At 69.5% G+C, this 15,645-nt stretch overlaps 1 protein-coding gene and 1 long non-coding RNA gene across 2 annotated transcripts; one reads left to right on the forward strand and one right to left on the reverse strand.

The window, feature by feature from the left end:
- Nucleotides 1–5,171: 5,171 nt before the first annotated feature.
- Nucleotides 5,172–7,858, forward strand: LOC140599767 (USP6 N-terminal-like protein). The gene is made up of 5 exons (XM_072764938.1): nucleotides 5,172–5,266; nucleotides 6,040–6,160; nucleotides 6,829–6,923; nucleotides 7,144–7,209; nucleotides 7,751–7,858. Exons 2-5 carry the CDS (start codon nucleotides 6,061–6,063, stop codon nucleotides 7,856–7,858), a joined length of 369 nt encoding a protein of 122 aa, XP_072621039.1. The 5' UTR covers nucleotides 5,172–5,266; nucleotides 6,040–6,060.
- Nucleotides 7,859–13,847: 5,989 nt separating this feature from the next.
- Nucleotides 13,848–15,423, reverse strand: LOC140599587 (uncharacterized). The gene is made up of 2 exons (XR_012002396.1): nucleotides 14,770–15,423; nucleotides 13,848–14,553 (listed from the first exon to the last, which is right to left on the reverse strand). It is a non-coding gene; the product is annotated as an uncharacterized lncRNA (long non-coding RNA).
- Nucleotides 15,424–15,645: the final 222 nt, after the last annotated feature.

The following is a 15,645-nucleotide window of genomic DNA, read 5'->3' on the forward strand; positions in this document are numbered from 1 at the left end:
CGACAGGGGGGACCGTACCTGCAAGAGCAGGTGAGGCTCAAGAGGGGATCAGAGCCAAGGATGAGCCAGGTCAGCCCAGGCAAGGACCACAGTCACCAGGAACAAGTGAGACCCTGGGGATGGTCCCGGTGTCAGTAGCAACTAAGGGTCCATCCTGGATCCTCGTCATTGGTAGCGGAGGAGCCCAGGCACCAGGTACAGGTGAGGCCTGGGTGGGGACCAGAGTCACCAGGTCCAGATGAAGACCACAGCTACCAGGTCCAGGTGAGCCCAGGTGGGGACCAGAGTCACCAGGTTCAGGTGAGGCCAAGGTGGGGACCACAGTCGCAGATCCACATGAGGCTCAGGTGGAGACCAGAGTCACCTGGGTGAAGCCCAGTTGGGGACTAGAGTCACCAGGCCTGGGTGAGGGCCAGGTAGGGATCAGAGTCACCAGGTCAAGTGAGGCCCAGGTGGGGACCACAGTCACCGGGTCCAGGTGAGGCCCAGGTGGGGATCGTCACGGATAGGCAGAAGCAGGTGACGCTGTCAGGCGGCACCCACTCTGGCGCCCGGCCAATCTCAGAGGGTCGGCGCTCCCTCAGGATCCAGGGGAGGGAGGAGCCCTTCTGCTCCCTCCTGTCTCTGTCCCCACTCCCCTGCTCTGATCGGTCCCCACCACGGAGCCCCCTCTGTTGCAGGCGCCCCAAGCAGGGTCTCCGCAGGACCTGTCACTGTGCAAGGTCGCCGACCACCAGGGCTTTCTGCAGTGAGTCCCCTGGACACCCCTCATCCATCCCAGGGCGGGTGGCCTTTGCAGGAACACCTCTCTGGAGGCTGACCCCCCCGCCCCCAGGTCGGGACCTGGTCCCCTGGAGCCCTCTGAGGGCCATGTCTGCACTGGGTTGCAGCTGAGACACCCCGGAGGCCGACCCGGGACGTGGGCAGGAAGGGAGCTGGGCCCGGGGGAGGCCCCTGGACACTCAGCGGAGGGGCCCCCACGCCTGCTTTGGGCAGGCCCAGGTGTCAGCCTGCTGCATCCGGGGGTGGTGGTGGGGTGGGGTGTCCCGTCCCTTCAGCAGGGGATCCCGCCCGTGAGGGGCTCTGGGGCCGGGGCGTGCTCTCCGTAGGGGGACGGCCTGGTCTGGGCCGAGTCCGCAGGGGTGCTCTCGCCCACACCCGAAGGCTTTTGCGGGGCTGCAGGTGGATGCCGGGGACCAGGCCAGCGCAGGGGGGGGGGGGGCCGCAGAGGGAGGCCCCGACCAGACAGGAGGAGGGAAGAGGAGGAGGGGGCTGCCCTGGGCGGGAACGAGGGAGGGGACAGCCCAGTGGCCTAGGTCGCAGGGGACGAGGCTGATGGGTCAACAGCCCCACGAGAACCTGACGGACGCTGGAGACCCCCTGCTCACGGCCCAGTGTCTGCTGGGATGGCTCAGGGGTGGTCGTGCTCAGGGGCTCCAACAGGACAGGAGGTGAAATGGGCCAGGGTGGCAGAGGGGACAGCAGAGAGGGGAGCCCGGGGACAGCAGGGGGACGGCCAGGGGGCAGGGGGAGGCCGGCTGGACGCTGGGCAGTCAGGCCCTGGGGAGGCGGGGGGACCTCAGCGGGACGGTCACGGGGCACCCGGGCCACGCTGACAGCTCTCGGGCTGGTCCATCTAGGAGGGGGGCAGGTCACCCCCTGGGGGCGCTGAGGGGTCCCCGCCCAGCCCACCACCGGCAAACACCCTCCTCAGACCCCCCAGACGCCGCCCCCGCCCGCCCTCAGGCCGCTGGCAGCCCCTGCCCTCCCCGGGGGAGCCCTGCCCTCCCCAGGACGCTGGGTGCAGACGGGGTGTGTGTGTGTGTGTGTGTGTGTGTGTGTGTGTGTGTGTGTGTGTGTGGCTGTGGGGCCGGGGCCTCAGGGCTCTGCGTCTCCTGCCTTCCAGGGACAGGGAGCTGCCCGACCCCAGCCCCCGCGAGGCCAAGGTGAGAGCCCGTCCTGGGCCCCGGGCAGGACGTGGGGGGCAGCTGGGGCCAGCTGTCTGCACCGCGTCCCCCAGGACATCCCCGGGCGTCTCCCCAGTCCCCCGTCCCAGCGCTGCACGGGCCGCCGGGAACGCACCCGAGACCCGGAGCCGCGGTCCGCAGGGGGCCCTGTGCCTTCCTGGCTCCTCCGGGTCCCGCGGGGCACTGGACGCGGCCCGAGCGCCCACCTCCCGCGGCGGGAGCCTCACCTGCGGCCCCCGCCTGTCCTCTCCCAGAAACTCCGCCAGGAGACCCGGCGCGCGGACAAATGGATAAAAATGCTCAAGCGATGGGACCACTACCTCCCCAGCGAGAAGGTGGGGCGCTGGGTGCCCCCGAGGGCTCTCCGTCCTGACGGGGCTGGGGGGCCGCCCTCAGTGTCCTCCTGCCCCGTCCTCGGGGGAGCCCCCTGCCTGGGGAGAGTCTGCTGGGAGCCCGGGCCTCCCTCCCCAGGCCCCGGGACGGCGGTGGGGGAGCGTCAGGTCGGGGCCAGGGTCCCTGCTCCTCGCGGGGGACGGGGGGGGGCGGGGGGGGGGGCCCAGATCCAGGGAGACCCAGCCTCTCTGCAGACACCCTGGAGCCGACGCCGGAACCTTCTAGATGCCTCGTGTTCCCTGGGCTCCAAGGGGCCGCCCTGGGCCCCTCTCACCAGCACTGCCTTCCTCCCCGCAGCTGCGACGCCGGGTGTACAAGGGGGTCCCGCCCCAGGTGCGGGGACAGGTGTGGCTGCGATTGCTGAACGTCGACCAGGTTAAGGCCAGCAATGCCGGGAAATACCAGGTGGGACCCGACCCGTCTACTCCCCGTGGACCCTCGGTCCCCTCCCTGCCCAGGGCTGACCCTCCGTGACCCCTCCCCACCCGGGGCTGAACTCCCGTGTCCCCTCCCCACCCGGGCTGATCCTCCACGTCCCCTCCCTGTCCAGGGCTGACCCTCAGTCCCCTCCCCGCCCACGACAGCTGGGCACAGGCCCTCACGCAGGCCCCGCGGGCACGGTGGGCACTCCCGCCGTCCCCGGCCTCCCAGGGGAAGGGTGGAGGTTCCTGCAGGACACACTCCTGTGGTGGCCCCGGGGCTCCCTGCCCAGGACGGCAGCTGCTGACAGGTCGGGGTCTGTGTCCCTGACGCCGGCTCCTCCTCCCGGGGTCTCCCCGCAGGCAATGAAGGAGGCGGCCCTGGTCTCCTCCCGGGACATCGTGCAGATCGACCTGGACGTCAACCGCACGTTCCGCAGTCACACCATGTTCTGGGACCGCTACGGGGTCGGGTGAGGCTGCTGGGCCAGCGGGGTTCGGGGGTCGGGGGCCCGGCCTGGGAGAGGCCCGGGGGCTTCTGTGCTGGGGACACGGGGTCTCCGAGGCCGGGGGGAGCGACGGCAGCAAACAACACACTGCCACGTGGTAGGGTGCTGGGGATGACCCCCGTGCCCCCAACCCCAGGGTCTCGGGGATGGGGAGGCCGCAGGACGGGGCCTCCAGGGGTCACCGTCTGAGCTGAACCCCAAGGGGGTGAGGGGCGGCCCCGTGAAGAGCAGGGGGCCGGGGTGGGGGCGTGGGGGGCACGAAGGGGACCTGGGGGCCAGGGTGCATGGCCGCGGCTGGACCGGGACACGTGGACCCGACGAGGGTCGGACAGGTCAGGGTGACACCCACCCTTGGTGCTTTATGTACTTCTGAATTCTGGGCATTTTGTTTTAGACAATTTGCACTTGGTGAGCACACACGGCATGACGCCGCCCCCCCCCCCCCGCCCCAGACGCCGCCCCGGTCCAGGCAGGCCCTGCGCGGAGCACACGGGGCCCCAGGGGCAGGGGCAGGGGTCACAGCAAACCCCAGACTGGGGTCGCCTTTATCTGTAGACGTCTCCGTGTGCACCTTAGAGAAGGGGGTGCCCTGTGTCCGCAGCCCCCCACCCCATCCCCTCACCCACCGCCCCACGCCATCCCCCTGCATCACCCCCCACACCATCCCCCACAACCCCAGACCCCCACCCCTACACTATCGGTCCCGCCCCCACCCCCACCCCACCCCCACGAGGACGCGGTGCAGCTGCCCCCTGTGGGACATGCTCAGCCTCCCCGGCCAACTTGGGGTTCTCTGGACGGCCTGTTCCCGTCAGAAGCCCGGGTGTCCCGCAGAGTCCCCAGGGGCCGCGGGGAGGTGGGGAAGGCAGGGAGCCCCCGACAGGGGCTTGCAGGTGGGTGGAGCAGAGGGTGCAGCTACCTGTGCGTGCAGCGGGCGGGGTGTGTGGGAGCCCAGGACCCCAGGGGTGACCTGCAGGGGCGCCAGGGGCGGGGCTGGGGAGACGCCAGGCATGGGTGGCTGGGCTTCCCGGGCGGGCCGCTCGGACCGTCTCCCCACGAGAACTCGGTGCTCCTCCCTGCAGGGAACCTGCTGCCCCCCGGGGCCCCCGTGGCCCTCAGAGCGCGGCCGGGTCAGGCTGACCTGTGACCCCCGACCCGGGGGGAGCCGGCCTCCAGCAGCCCGGGCCCGGGGGCCGCGGAGCCGGGGTGCAGACTCAGGCCGCCGTGCGGGGGGCATCGGGCGGCTCCTGGCAGCGCTGAGGGGGCCGCACCCCGTACCCCCCCGTGCTCAGATAGTGACCCCAGGGGTTCGCAGCCTGTATCGGGGTCACACCTGCACGACGTTCCCTGCTCTCCTCACGGCGGCTCAGACCTGGAGCCCCGAGATGCTCTGGGATGGGCGGGCCCGGGGCCCCCCCCCAGAGTCCAGCCCAGGGACATCTGGGAAGGCCTGGGGGTGCGCTCAGGGCCACGGACGCCCCGGCTGCGTGGGCTCGGGGCAGGGGCCACGTGGGGCTGGTGGTGTTCCCGGGACACGGGGCCGGGCCAGGCCAGGGCAGCGGAGGAGAGGCGTCAGGGGCTGCGGGGACCGGGGCAGGGGGAGCGCTGGCTCCCATGGGGGCGTGCGGGGGGGGGGGGCCGCTCCAGGGCTGGAGGCCCGGGGCGCTGGCGGCGCTGGGGGAGCCCGGAGCTGCACACCCCACGGCGGGAGCCGCTCGGAGGCGTCGGACACCCCAGGGTGCACTGAACCCCCGGCACGCTGCACGTGTGAGGTCGCCGCCTGTCCCCGTGCGCAGACCTGACCCCGGAGATCGGCCCCCGCGGAGGGGCCCTGCGGGCCGCGGGGCCTGCGGGGCCGGTGTCGGCACCTCGGCGGCCTCGCTGGGCGGGGGCTGACTGAGCAGAGCCCCCCGCTGTCCCCCCTCCTAGGCAGCGAGCCCTGTTCTGCGTACTGGCAGCCTACTCGCTGTACGACACGGTGAGTGTCCCTGCCCCCGCCTCCTGCCCCGCGGGCGGCCTTGTCCTGAGTGGTGGTGACCAGCGGGACTCACAGTGATGGCCCCGGCTCCACGGCCCCCGAGATGCCGGGGAGGGTCTCTCTCCTCCGGGACGGGCAGGGGGCGGGGTGCAGACCTCCCAGGGGAGGCAGGGCCTGCGTGCCCGAGGGCCGGGGCTGCCCAGGGCCCCCGCGTGCACCGCGGCCGTCCTAGAGCTCGGGTCTGGACCCTGACAGACGGCGCTACCGACGAGAGCCCGGGCGGGGAAGGCTCCCACTCCCCCGAAGGGAACGAGGCCGAGGCGCCCAGGAGGCCGCCCCCTTCCACGGCGCATTCCAGAAGGGTCCCCGAGGACCCCAGCTCACACGCTCCCCGGCCCCGCGGGGTGTCCTGGCCCAGCTCCCCTCGTGGGACCTGCCAGGGGCCACAGTCAGGCCCCCCCACCCCCCCGCCGACCTGCCCTCTGGGGGGTCTCCAGACCTGGCGGGTCCCCTACAGCCTGGCACAGCTCACGGAGGCCCCTCCTGCTGGCCTGAGGACGGGGGTCCTGGCACGGCGGCCGCAGGGCTCGGTAGCGGGGCCCGGGGTGCTCGCGCCCCAGCTGGTCCGGGTGGCCCTCACCTGCTCCCCCGCCCTCTGGGAGCCCCCTCCGGGAGCCCGGGCTGGGAGGGAGCCGGGGGAGCCTGACGCCCGCGGGGAGGGCTCAGAGGGGGCCTCGGGGCGCACGCCCTCCGTGGGGCTCTGGCTCTTGCAGGAGGTGGGCTACTGCCAGGGCATGAGCGAGATCGCGGCCGTCCTCCTCATGTTCCTGCCCGAGGAGGACGCCTTCTGGGCGCTGGCCCAGCTGATGGTGGGCGACCGGCACTCCATGCACGGTAGGGGCCCGCCGGGGAGCTCAGGAGGGCCTCCCTGCAGGCTGCTGCACCGGGGGGCAGGCGGGGACCCCCCAGCTCGCCCCCCCACGGGCAAGGGCCCCGCCTCCCCGGTGGCCTCGGGGTCCCGGAGCCACGGCCACCCGCCCCACCGTCTGCAGGCCAGGCACGCACTCCCGTTGCTCCCCCAGCCTCCCGCCGGGCTGCCGGCTTGTCCCCCAGGCCCCCCTGCCAGCCCACGGCCACACGGGGCCCAGGGGGCAGCGTCTCCCCCTCCCGGGGGCCCCCAGCCTCACTCCCAAGCCCCACAGCAGAGGGCCGTGCACGCCCATCACCCTCCCCTTGGCCTGCACCCGCTGCCCCTCGGGGCTGGGGACCCGCCTGTCCCCGCGGCGGCCCCCGCAGGAGAGAGGGTGCTGGGTCAGCCGGGCCCGGTCCTCAGCCCCCAGCCCACGCCCCGCGGGGTCTCTGTGAGGACGAGGGTCCCCGGGCCCCGCGCCCCCGGCCTGGGAGGCAGGCCCTGCCCTCTGGGAAGAGCGGATCCAGCCAGGGCTCCGAGGGCGGTGGGCACACGGGGGTCAGGGCGTGGCGGGGAGGCCCCTGCCCCGACACCCCCCACCCCGCCTGGTGCAGGAGGAGGCCCTGACCGTGGGGGCCTGGGGCCTTCTCAGGCTTCTTCGTCCCGGGCTTCCCGAAGCTCCTCAGGTTCCAGAGACATCACGAGCGGGTCCTCCAAAGAGCTCTCCCGGACCTGAGGAAGCACATGGCGAGTGGGGGCGAGTGGGAGCTCCTGAGGCTCCGTCCCCGGAGCCCGGGGCAGGGGGTGGGGGGCATGGCCCTCCCTCCGAGCTGCCCAGAGTTGGGGTCACGTTCCTCCCCCTGGGGCCCGGGGGCGCCCTCGGGGCTGGGCTGGGCCGCGGGGAGCGCGTCCACCCGGCTCCAGGGGCCGCGGCGTGGGGCCTGAGCACCCCCTGCCCTCCCGCCAGGACGAGGAGCAGATGTCCACCGGCATCTACAGCCCCAAATGGTTTCTCCAGTGCTTCCTCGGCCGGGTGAGGCCCGCCCCCGGGACCCCCGCTCCCGGACCTGCCCCCTGCCCCCGGGGAGGGCCCAGCTCAGCCCCACCCTCCAGACGAGCCAGGCCCGACCCCGGGGTCCTGAGGCTGAGGCTGAGGCTCGCAGCCCAGCCCGTCCTGGAGAAGCCCAGAGGGTCCCTGGACGAGGTCCCGGGGGGCGGCCCGTCTCTGCCTCAGCTCCCCCGGGGGAGGCCGGGTCAGCCCGGGGTGTGGACGGGCCCTCGGCCCATCGGGCGGCCAGCCTGGGGTCCTCTCGAGGCGTGGTGTCGTCAAGTGCGGGCAGAGTCTGTGCCCCCAGGGGTGCGGGAGGTGCTGGCCGGGGTCGGAACCCGGAGCGGCCGGGAGTCCCTGATCTCCCTGGGAGGAGGGCACGGACGGGGAGGCGGGGGGCGGGGGGCGGGCGCTGCGGGGCCTTGTCGCAGGCAGCCGGGGGCCAGATGGCAGGCCTAGCCTAGCCCCAGCCGAGCCCCCCAGGGGCCCTGCTCAGGCCGCTCCTCCCACCCCGCCGTCCCCCTAGACCCCCTTCTCGCTCACCCTGAAGCTGTGGGATGCCTACGTGTTGGATGGGGAGAGGGTGCTCACGGCCATGGCCTATACCATCCTCAAGGTGCACAGGAGTAAGTGAGCCCCCGGGAGCCCAGGTGTGCCGGGGGCGGGGGGCAGGGGCGGTGACCCTGGGCTCTGAGCAGCACCCAGACCTGGGGCGGGGGGACGGCGGGGCAGGCGGGTGCAGCGGGGCTCCCCGAGTGGAGCAGCGGGCAGGGGCCACCCCGGCCAGCGCACTGCCCGCGGCGCTCCTGGGCACAGCGGGACCCCAGCCGCTGGCCTGGGGGCCCCGGGGGCCCCAGGGCGGGGCCCTCTGGGTCTGACTCTCGCCCACCGCCCAGAGCGCCTCCTGAAGCTGCCCCTGGAAGGGCTCCGGGAGTTCCTCCAGGACTCTCTGGCCCAGCCCTGGGCCCTGGAGGACGGGGCGGTGCTGAGACACCTTCGGGCCTCCATGACCCAGCTCCGCAGGATGCGGTGCGACCTGCCCCCGCCAGGTGGTCTCAGGGCCCCGGCCCCTCCCGACTCGGCCTGCTGGGGCCGCCCACAGGGGACAGAGCCCCCGGGGCCCCCGTCCTCATCTCTGGGGCTCTCCTCTTCTGCTCCAGCCTCGGGGACCCCAGGCCAGGGCTGGGCGGGCGGGTACCCACTGCAGGGCCCGGGCAGCAGTGTGGGGGGCTGAGCACAGGGTCAGGCCGGGGGGGCCACGCGGGAGCTGTGAGCACCCCCGGGGCCCCCAGCGGGGGACACACAGCCTGCTGGAGACGCTGACCCCGTCGGCCTCTTTCCAGCGGGACCTGAGGAGTTCCCCACGAGGCCCCTGGGCCTGGAGCCAGTGTCCCCGGCGCCCGGGCCTCTCCTCCCTTCTCCGGCCTCTGAGCCACCGCCCAGGGTGGAGGAGCCGGCCTCCCCGGGCCCAGCCGCCCGGCCTGAGCCGCCCGGACCCCATCCCAGCCAGGCCATCGTCCAACTTGCCCCCCAGCCCCGGCGGTGGAACTCCCTCCCCACCCTCCCGGGGCAACAAGGCGGTGCAGGCAGGCGGCCCCGGGACACGGCGGGCTTCAAGACAGAAAACGGGGTCTCCTTCCATTCGGCACCTGCCTGGGCCACCCCAGAGGTCCCGCGGCGGACCGGGCCCTGGAGCACCCCCGGGACTCCCATCACGCGGTCCCCCCAGCCCCCTAGGGATGACGCTGTCGGGCCCAGGACACCCTTCCTGCCCCGTGGCCACTGCAGCTCGTGCCCCTCGCTGGGCAGTGATGGGCACAGCCAGGGCAGAGCCAGGGCGGCGCTGAGCCCTCTGCCCCGAGGCCCCGCACAGGCCCGGGACCCTCTGCCCCCCGTGTCCACGGGGCAGCTCGATGCTCGCGGGCCTCGGGGGCAGAGCGTGGCGGTGAGGGCGGGGACCCGGAGGCTCCGGCCCGCCGTCACGTCACCGTGCCCTGCCTCGTCTCGCTGTCCCTCCCGGAGGGCGGCACCCCCCGCACGGGACACCAGCCCCTGACCCAGAGGGACCTGGGCTGGCCGGGCCCCGGGCTCTGTGGGGGCAGGGGCGACTCGAGCGCCTGCCCCAGGCCCAGCGCTAATGGGATCCAGCGCCCCGGGGCCCTGGCCAGGCCTGCGTTCTGGCCCCGGGCCGAGCGAGCCCTCTCACAGCAGGATGTGGCCTCCTGGGCCCTGGGCGTGCCCCACAGACCCAGGTCGCTGACCTAGGGCAGCCCTGGGGATCCCGGGACACCCCAGGGCAGGGCAGCGGGGGCAGGCCCGTGGGCCCCACCCGCACCCACACCCACACCCACACCAGGAGGCAGGCTCCTCCACGCGCTGGGGCTCCAGCAGTCAGTCACCCGGCCCCAGGGGGCCCGAGGCCGGGGTCCAGCTGCCCTGCGGGGACCCAGCGCAGGAGCCCATGGGCCGCAGGTCCACGTCAGCCCTGCCGCCCCCAGAACCGCCTCTCACCGCCCCGACCTCAGGACACGCGCCCCCACCCGGAGTCGAGTCCGCACAGGCTCCCAGGCGGGGGACTCCAGCACCCGCACCCCTGTGGGATTCCCGCTTTCCTCTAAGGACAGGAAGGTCTCCCAGGGGAAGGCGCGCACCCTCGGCTCTGAGCCCCTGTTTGCTGTTGCAAGTTCAATAAAGTGTTGTTGTGTGAGAGGGCACGGCCGGCTCGTTTCTGCGTCTCCCGGAGCTCTGTGCACGGGGTGCGGAGACACCCCCAGAGAGGAGGAGGGGGCGCCGCCCAGGCCCCGACCAGCCCCTGCGGGGGCGCCGCCAGGCACACACGGCTGACGTCCCCACGTGCCTTCCCGGGGCGGCCAGACGCCAGGGTCAGGACCCCGCAGACTCTACTGCGACTCAGCCTGCGCCCGCGGCCAGGACGGGCCTGGGACAGAGTGACAGCCGGGGAGCCTCAGGTCACCAGGGTCTGTGCTAAGCGCCCCGGGAGGTCTGTGCCCCCTCTGTCCAGGGGGCCTGGGCTGCCCGGGCTCCGGGGCGCTTCCTCCCCTCCCCGCCCCGGGCCTGTGCGCCTGGGGCACAGAGGGCCCGCGGGGCGGTCAGCGTGGCCCCGGAGCGGACGGCAGGACAGCAGGCCCTTGCAGCTCTCACACCTGGGCCACCCTCACCGGGCGGGCTCAGCGTGCACACCCGGTGCTGCTGGATCCCTCGCACCAGAGTGTGGAGGGCACCCTGCACGCCCTGGAGAGTAGGGGCTGGGTGAGCGTGGGGCTCGGCCTGGGGGCAGGCAGCGCAGGGGCCCGAGGGACCCCGGCCCCGTCCCCACCCCGACTCCCACACACACACACACACAGGCAGCCCCAGGGCTCCCCCCACGGGCAGCCGGCCCCTCAGGAGCTCCCCCCAGGGCGGCCCCGAGGTCTGGCTCCCCGCTGGAGAGGCATCGGGGAGAAGAGGAGCGGCCGGCGCTCGGCGGGGACCCGCTGCCACCCACGGGAATGTGGCTGAGGCGGACCTTCCAGCTCAGCTGACCCCCCGGCAGGACGGGACGGCACGGGACGGCACGGGACGGCACGAGGGGGCCCGGGTCGGCCGGGAGAACCCAGCTAGCCGCCCAGCGCCAGCACCGGAAATGATGGTGTTTCAACCGTTTCGGCGTCAGGACGACGCGGCCCGAGGATCAGATCGCGGCACGGCGACAGACAGGCACACACCCCAAACCCAACAAACGTCGGAATCCCCCGACTGTTGTCAGACAGCAGCCGGACGGTTACAGACGTGACGCTGGGGTCCCCGGTAGGACACACGGAGGATGCTCCAGACCATGGCTGCAGAGGCGCTGGAGGCCCGGGGATGCGCCTGCGGGTGCCCACGGGGAGCGCGGGGCGGCGGGAAGCACCCTACAGAGGGGGGCCCCTCCTGGGAAAGGACGCCGGGTCCCCGCGAAGGCTCCCGATGCTGACAGCTGTCCTCCTCTCCTTCAGCTTCTGGTTTCCCCCCCTATTTTGCTCTTCCTGATTCTCCGTCGGCCTCCGCCCTGCATCCGCGCGACTGACCACACGGGCTTCTTTAGGACGTCGGGTCCCAAAAGGAGGCCGAGCTCTGGCTCCCGGGATCGGGAAGGACCATCGCCGAGGTTTATGCTGATCCCCCCGAGCTCGTGCCTTCCCGGCTCTTCTGTCCTGCAGAACGAGGGGAGGCACGGGCCTTACGGGGAAGGAGGCCCACTCCCACTCGGGCGGGACCGTCCCTCGTGGGGGACGTCATCTGGGCCCGGGAGTGCGAGCGGGGCCATCAAGAACAGGTCGCAGGCTAGACATGGTCCGCTCTGAGGTTTGTCCTGAAGTGAGCACTCACCTTCGATGTCACGCTTTATTAGTTCACCCATTTATTATTTGTTAAAGGTTTTACTTTTTTTTTTTTTTTTTTTTTTTTATGATAGTCACAGAGAGAGAGAGAGAGGCAGAGACACAGGCGGAGGGAGAAGCAGGCTCCATGCACCGGGAGCCTGATGTGGGACTCGATCCCGGGTCTCCAGGATCGCGCCCTGGGCCAAAGGCAGGCGCCAAACTGCTGCGCCACCCAGGGATCCCTAAAGGTTTTACTTTTATGTTCTCTCTACACCCAACATGGAGTTCCAGCTCACAGTCCTGACATCAAGGTCCCCCGACCAGGCCGGCCAGGCACCCCAGGGCCATGTTTCTCATCTCTTTGCTGGCTTGCCTATCTCTGCACCACCCAACTGGGACATCGAGTCCACGACGGGGGAGCTTTAGCTACCTCCGAACCCGCAAGAACCCGGAACGTTCTCGCTGTGTCCCCATCCTAGAACGACCTTCGCCGTCGAACAGCAACTCAAATAAATCGGCAGCCAGCCCAATGACTCCTGGTCAAGGAAACGGCCAACTTGTCACGTGTGTGGGCCCCGCTCCCTGGGCTCCCGGGGAGGCTCCGCTTTCTTTAACATCGACCAAGGTCCCAATGGCTCCACCGCACCTCGAGGCGGGGGCTCAGTTTCTGCCCTGACATGACACAGGCAGCACGTCGGCTTCAGTTAATCCCTGTCAATCAATCAAAGGGAGCCTGGCCGCTTGGGGTGGTCCGTAAGAACACGCGACTCTTGTTCTTGGGGCGGAGAGTTCAAGCCCCATGTGGGTGTAGAGATGACAGAAAAATAAAATCTTAAAATGAGTCAGTCGGTCTGGGGGAGACACAGCCCTGGATCCCACAGGGGCAGGGAGCCAGCTGACGGGTCTACGCACACTATTAGAAGCAGCAGAGCACAAAGTCAGAACTTCCAGAAGTCTGCTAGAGGGGGGGCACGCAGGCCTCGATAGTGCTCGGGAGGGGAAGTGGGGGGGCGGCCCCTGGAGCGACAGGGTGGGGTCAGGGTCCCCGAGGTCCCAAGGACGGTGACGCCAACGGTTCCCAGGCCCAGGAGCGGGGACCCCGGCCGAGGGCCGCGGGACTAGGGCCAGCTGTCTGCCCTGTGTGGCCACAAACTGCAAACCCCTGTGCGGTCACGGGGCCGCGTCCCTGGGCAGGGCCAGCAAAGGCCAGAAGTGGGAGGAGACCCTCCAGGGCGGGAAGAGCACGGGTCTCCCCAGGGCAGCCCCTAAAACTTGGAGGTTTAAAACTCAGTCACTTGTCCGAGATCAAAAAACAAACAGAAGCTGGGCTGCAGGCAGGGTGAGCGCAGGGTCTGCAGAAGCGGTGGAGGCCCCTGCAGACCCGGGTGTGGGATGCTCAGCCCCCAGCCCAGGGGACCCGGCGCCCCCGCCCGCATCCCGCCCTCAGCGCGGAGGCTCGGGGGCAGCACAGCGCCGCCCGCGGGAGGCCAGACCCTGCCTCTGACCCGCAGGTGCATCGCCCCCGAGGCAGGTGCGCACGTGACGTCAGCGCCGCGGCCCCGCCCCCTCGCTGCAGCCAGGTGGATGGACCGACTGTAGAGGCGGAGCTCCGCGGGGAGAGCGGGTCGAGCTTCCTCTGTACTTTGTGCTTGCTTTATTTTCATTTCTTTTCTTCGATTCTTTTTAATTAATTGCTTGATTTTAATTTTTATGTATATACCTTATGTGTGACTTATTTTTGTTTACTTTCATTGCACTTTGATTTTCTTTCTTATTTTGGAATTTAGATTCTTTTAACAAGCAGGCCAAAACACACAGGGATCTAGTGGGGTTTTTGGGGGGGGGGGTGGCGGTTGCTGTTATTATTGTTGTTTTTCTTGTTTTTTCTTTTTCTTCCTTCTTTTTGGATAAAATAATGAGATGAAGAAATTCACCTCCATACAATAACATGATGTAGTACTCACAGCCAGAAAGTTCATCAATACGCATATATGATGTCTACCTAGAGCTTAACACAATGATTATAAAGACAGCAGCTGGGCTGGAAAAAGAGCACAGAAGAAAACTTGAGAATCCCTGACTGTAGAAATAAAAGAACTAAAATCTGGTCAGGCCAACGTTAAAAATGCTATAACTGAGATGCAGTCCCACGTGGAAGCCTTAAAAACAAGAAAGGTTACGGACCACAGAGGCAGACGTAGGGAACTCAGCCACTTATTAAAACAATAACATCCGTATCATAGGAGACTCAGAAGATGAAAAGAGAGAAAAAGGGGCAGAAGTTTTATTTGAACAAATTATGTAAACTTCCTTAAGCCGAGGAAGGACACAGACACTGAAACCGAGAGCACAGAGAACTCCCACTAAACTCAACAGAAGCCGACCCTCGCCAAGGCACATCGCAGTCAAATTCACAAAATACACAGACAAGGAAAGAATCCTGAAGGCGGTGGAGGCGGGGTTTGGGGGGGGGGGGGTCCTTATCCTACAAGGAGGATGAATCAGTTTGCAGCAGATCTGCCCCCAGACTGGGCGGCCCAGAAAGGAGTGGAAGGAAATATTCGACATGCTGAATGGGAATAGTGTGCAGCCAAGAGCTCTCTCCCCAGCAAGGCCGTCAAGCAGGACGGAAGGAGAGAGAAGCAGTTTCCCAGGCGGGCGAAGAATAAAGGAGTTCACGGCCGCTAAGCCAGTCCGGCAAGGAATTTTAAGGGGGACTCGTGGGGGAAAAGAGACCAAAACCAACAAAGACTAGAAAGGACCAGAGAACATCGCCAGAAACACCAAGTCTACCGGCGGCACAAAGGGCCTAAGTTCATCTGTTCCGATGATCACTGTGAGCGCAGAGGGTGGAGGAGGGCGGCTCGGCGGCGCCTTGGGCCCTGGGGTCCCGGCCGGGTCCGCGTCGGGTTCCCTGGTGGGGCCTGCTTCTCCCCCCGCCTGGGTCTCCGCCTCTCTCTGTGTGTGTCTCTCATGAATAAGTAAATAGAAAATTAAAAAAAAAGATGTAGGATATCAGAGTGTATTAAAAGAACAAGATTGTTCTCTGACGTCGTCGGGTCGTGCGCTGCACCTGCACGCGGAGGGCGGTCGGGCCTCGTCCTGCCTCACCGGGCAGGCCCACTTCTGGTGGCCGAAGACCCTGTCGTTCTGAAGGGGCGTCGACCGCCGTTTAAACACTTACAAGTAGAAGCCGGCGTCCCGGGTCCCTCGGGGCCAGGAGGGCCCGCAGCCGCCGTCTACACTGGGCGGGCGACTTCACTCAACCCCGGGACCCCGGTGGCGCCGCGGTTTGGCGCCTGCCTCTGGCCCAGGGCGGATCCTGGAGGCCGGGGTCGGGTCCCACGTCGGGCTCCCGGGGCGGGGCCTGTCTCTCTCCGTGACTATCATAAATAGAAAATAAAGGACATTTACTCAGTCCCTGTAAATAAGCTGTCGGCCTCACCTGCGGCGTCCCAGAGCAGCTGGAAGGAGGGTTCGCGACGTCCCCGCAAAGCCTGAAGCCGCAGACACACCGTCACTCCCGGGTGAGACTGCCCAACCCCGGGACCAGGCGGCGCAGGACCACCAGGCCCGCCGCGCGCCGTAGCCACCGCGCCCGGCCCCGGCCCCGCCTGTCTCGGGCGTGTGACCCGGGCGGCGACCCCGGAGCGAGGCCCGGGACCCCTCCTCTCCCGCACACCCGACCCCAGAGCGAGACCCGGACCCCGTCCCGGGGCCTGACCCGGAGCGAGACCCGCACTGAGACCGGGACCTGCTCCTGGGGGGGAACCTCACACCGCGGGGCCTCCGGGGCGTGACCGCCCCACCCCCGCCTCCCGGATGTGCCCGCGGAGCCCCGCCCCCGGATGTGCCCGCGGAGCCCCGCCCCCGGATGTGCCCGCGGAGCCCCGGCCCCGGATGTGCCCGCGGAGCCCCGCCCCCGGATGTGCCCGCAGGGCCCCGTCCCCGGATGTGCCCGCGGAGCCCCGCCCCCGGATGTGACCCCCCCATCCCCGACCCCCGGGACCGTGACCCCCCCTATTCCCGCCCCCCCGGAAAAGACCCCGTAGCCCCGCCC

This window comes from Vulpes vulpes, chromosome 7, assembly GCF_048418805.1.
Source record: "Vulpes vulpes isolate BD-2025 chromosome 7, VulVul3, whole genome shotgun sequence".
Taxonomy (NCBI): Eukaryota; Metazoa; Chordata; class Mammalia; order Carnivora; family Canidae; genus Vulpes; species Vulpes vulpes.

What these genes read in the sequence shown, in the direction of transcription:
- LOC140599767 (XM_072764938.1), top strand. Translation starts at nt 6,061, where the DNA reads ATGAGCGAGATCGCGGCCGTCCTCCTCATGTTCCTGCCCGAGGAGGAC. An exon ending in CGACCGGCACTCCATGCACG is followed by an intron (nt 6,161 to 6,828) that starts GTAGGGGCCCGC and finishes GGGCCTTCTCAG; the next exon opens with GCTTCTTCGTCCCGGGCTTC. An exon ending in TCCAGTGCTTCCTCGGCCGG is followed by an intron (nt 7,210 to 7,750) that starts GTGAGGCCCGCC and finishes CCGTCCCCCTAG; the next exon opens with ACCCCCTTCTCGCTCACCCT.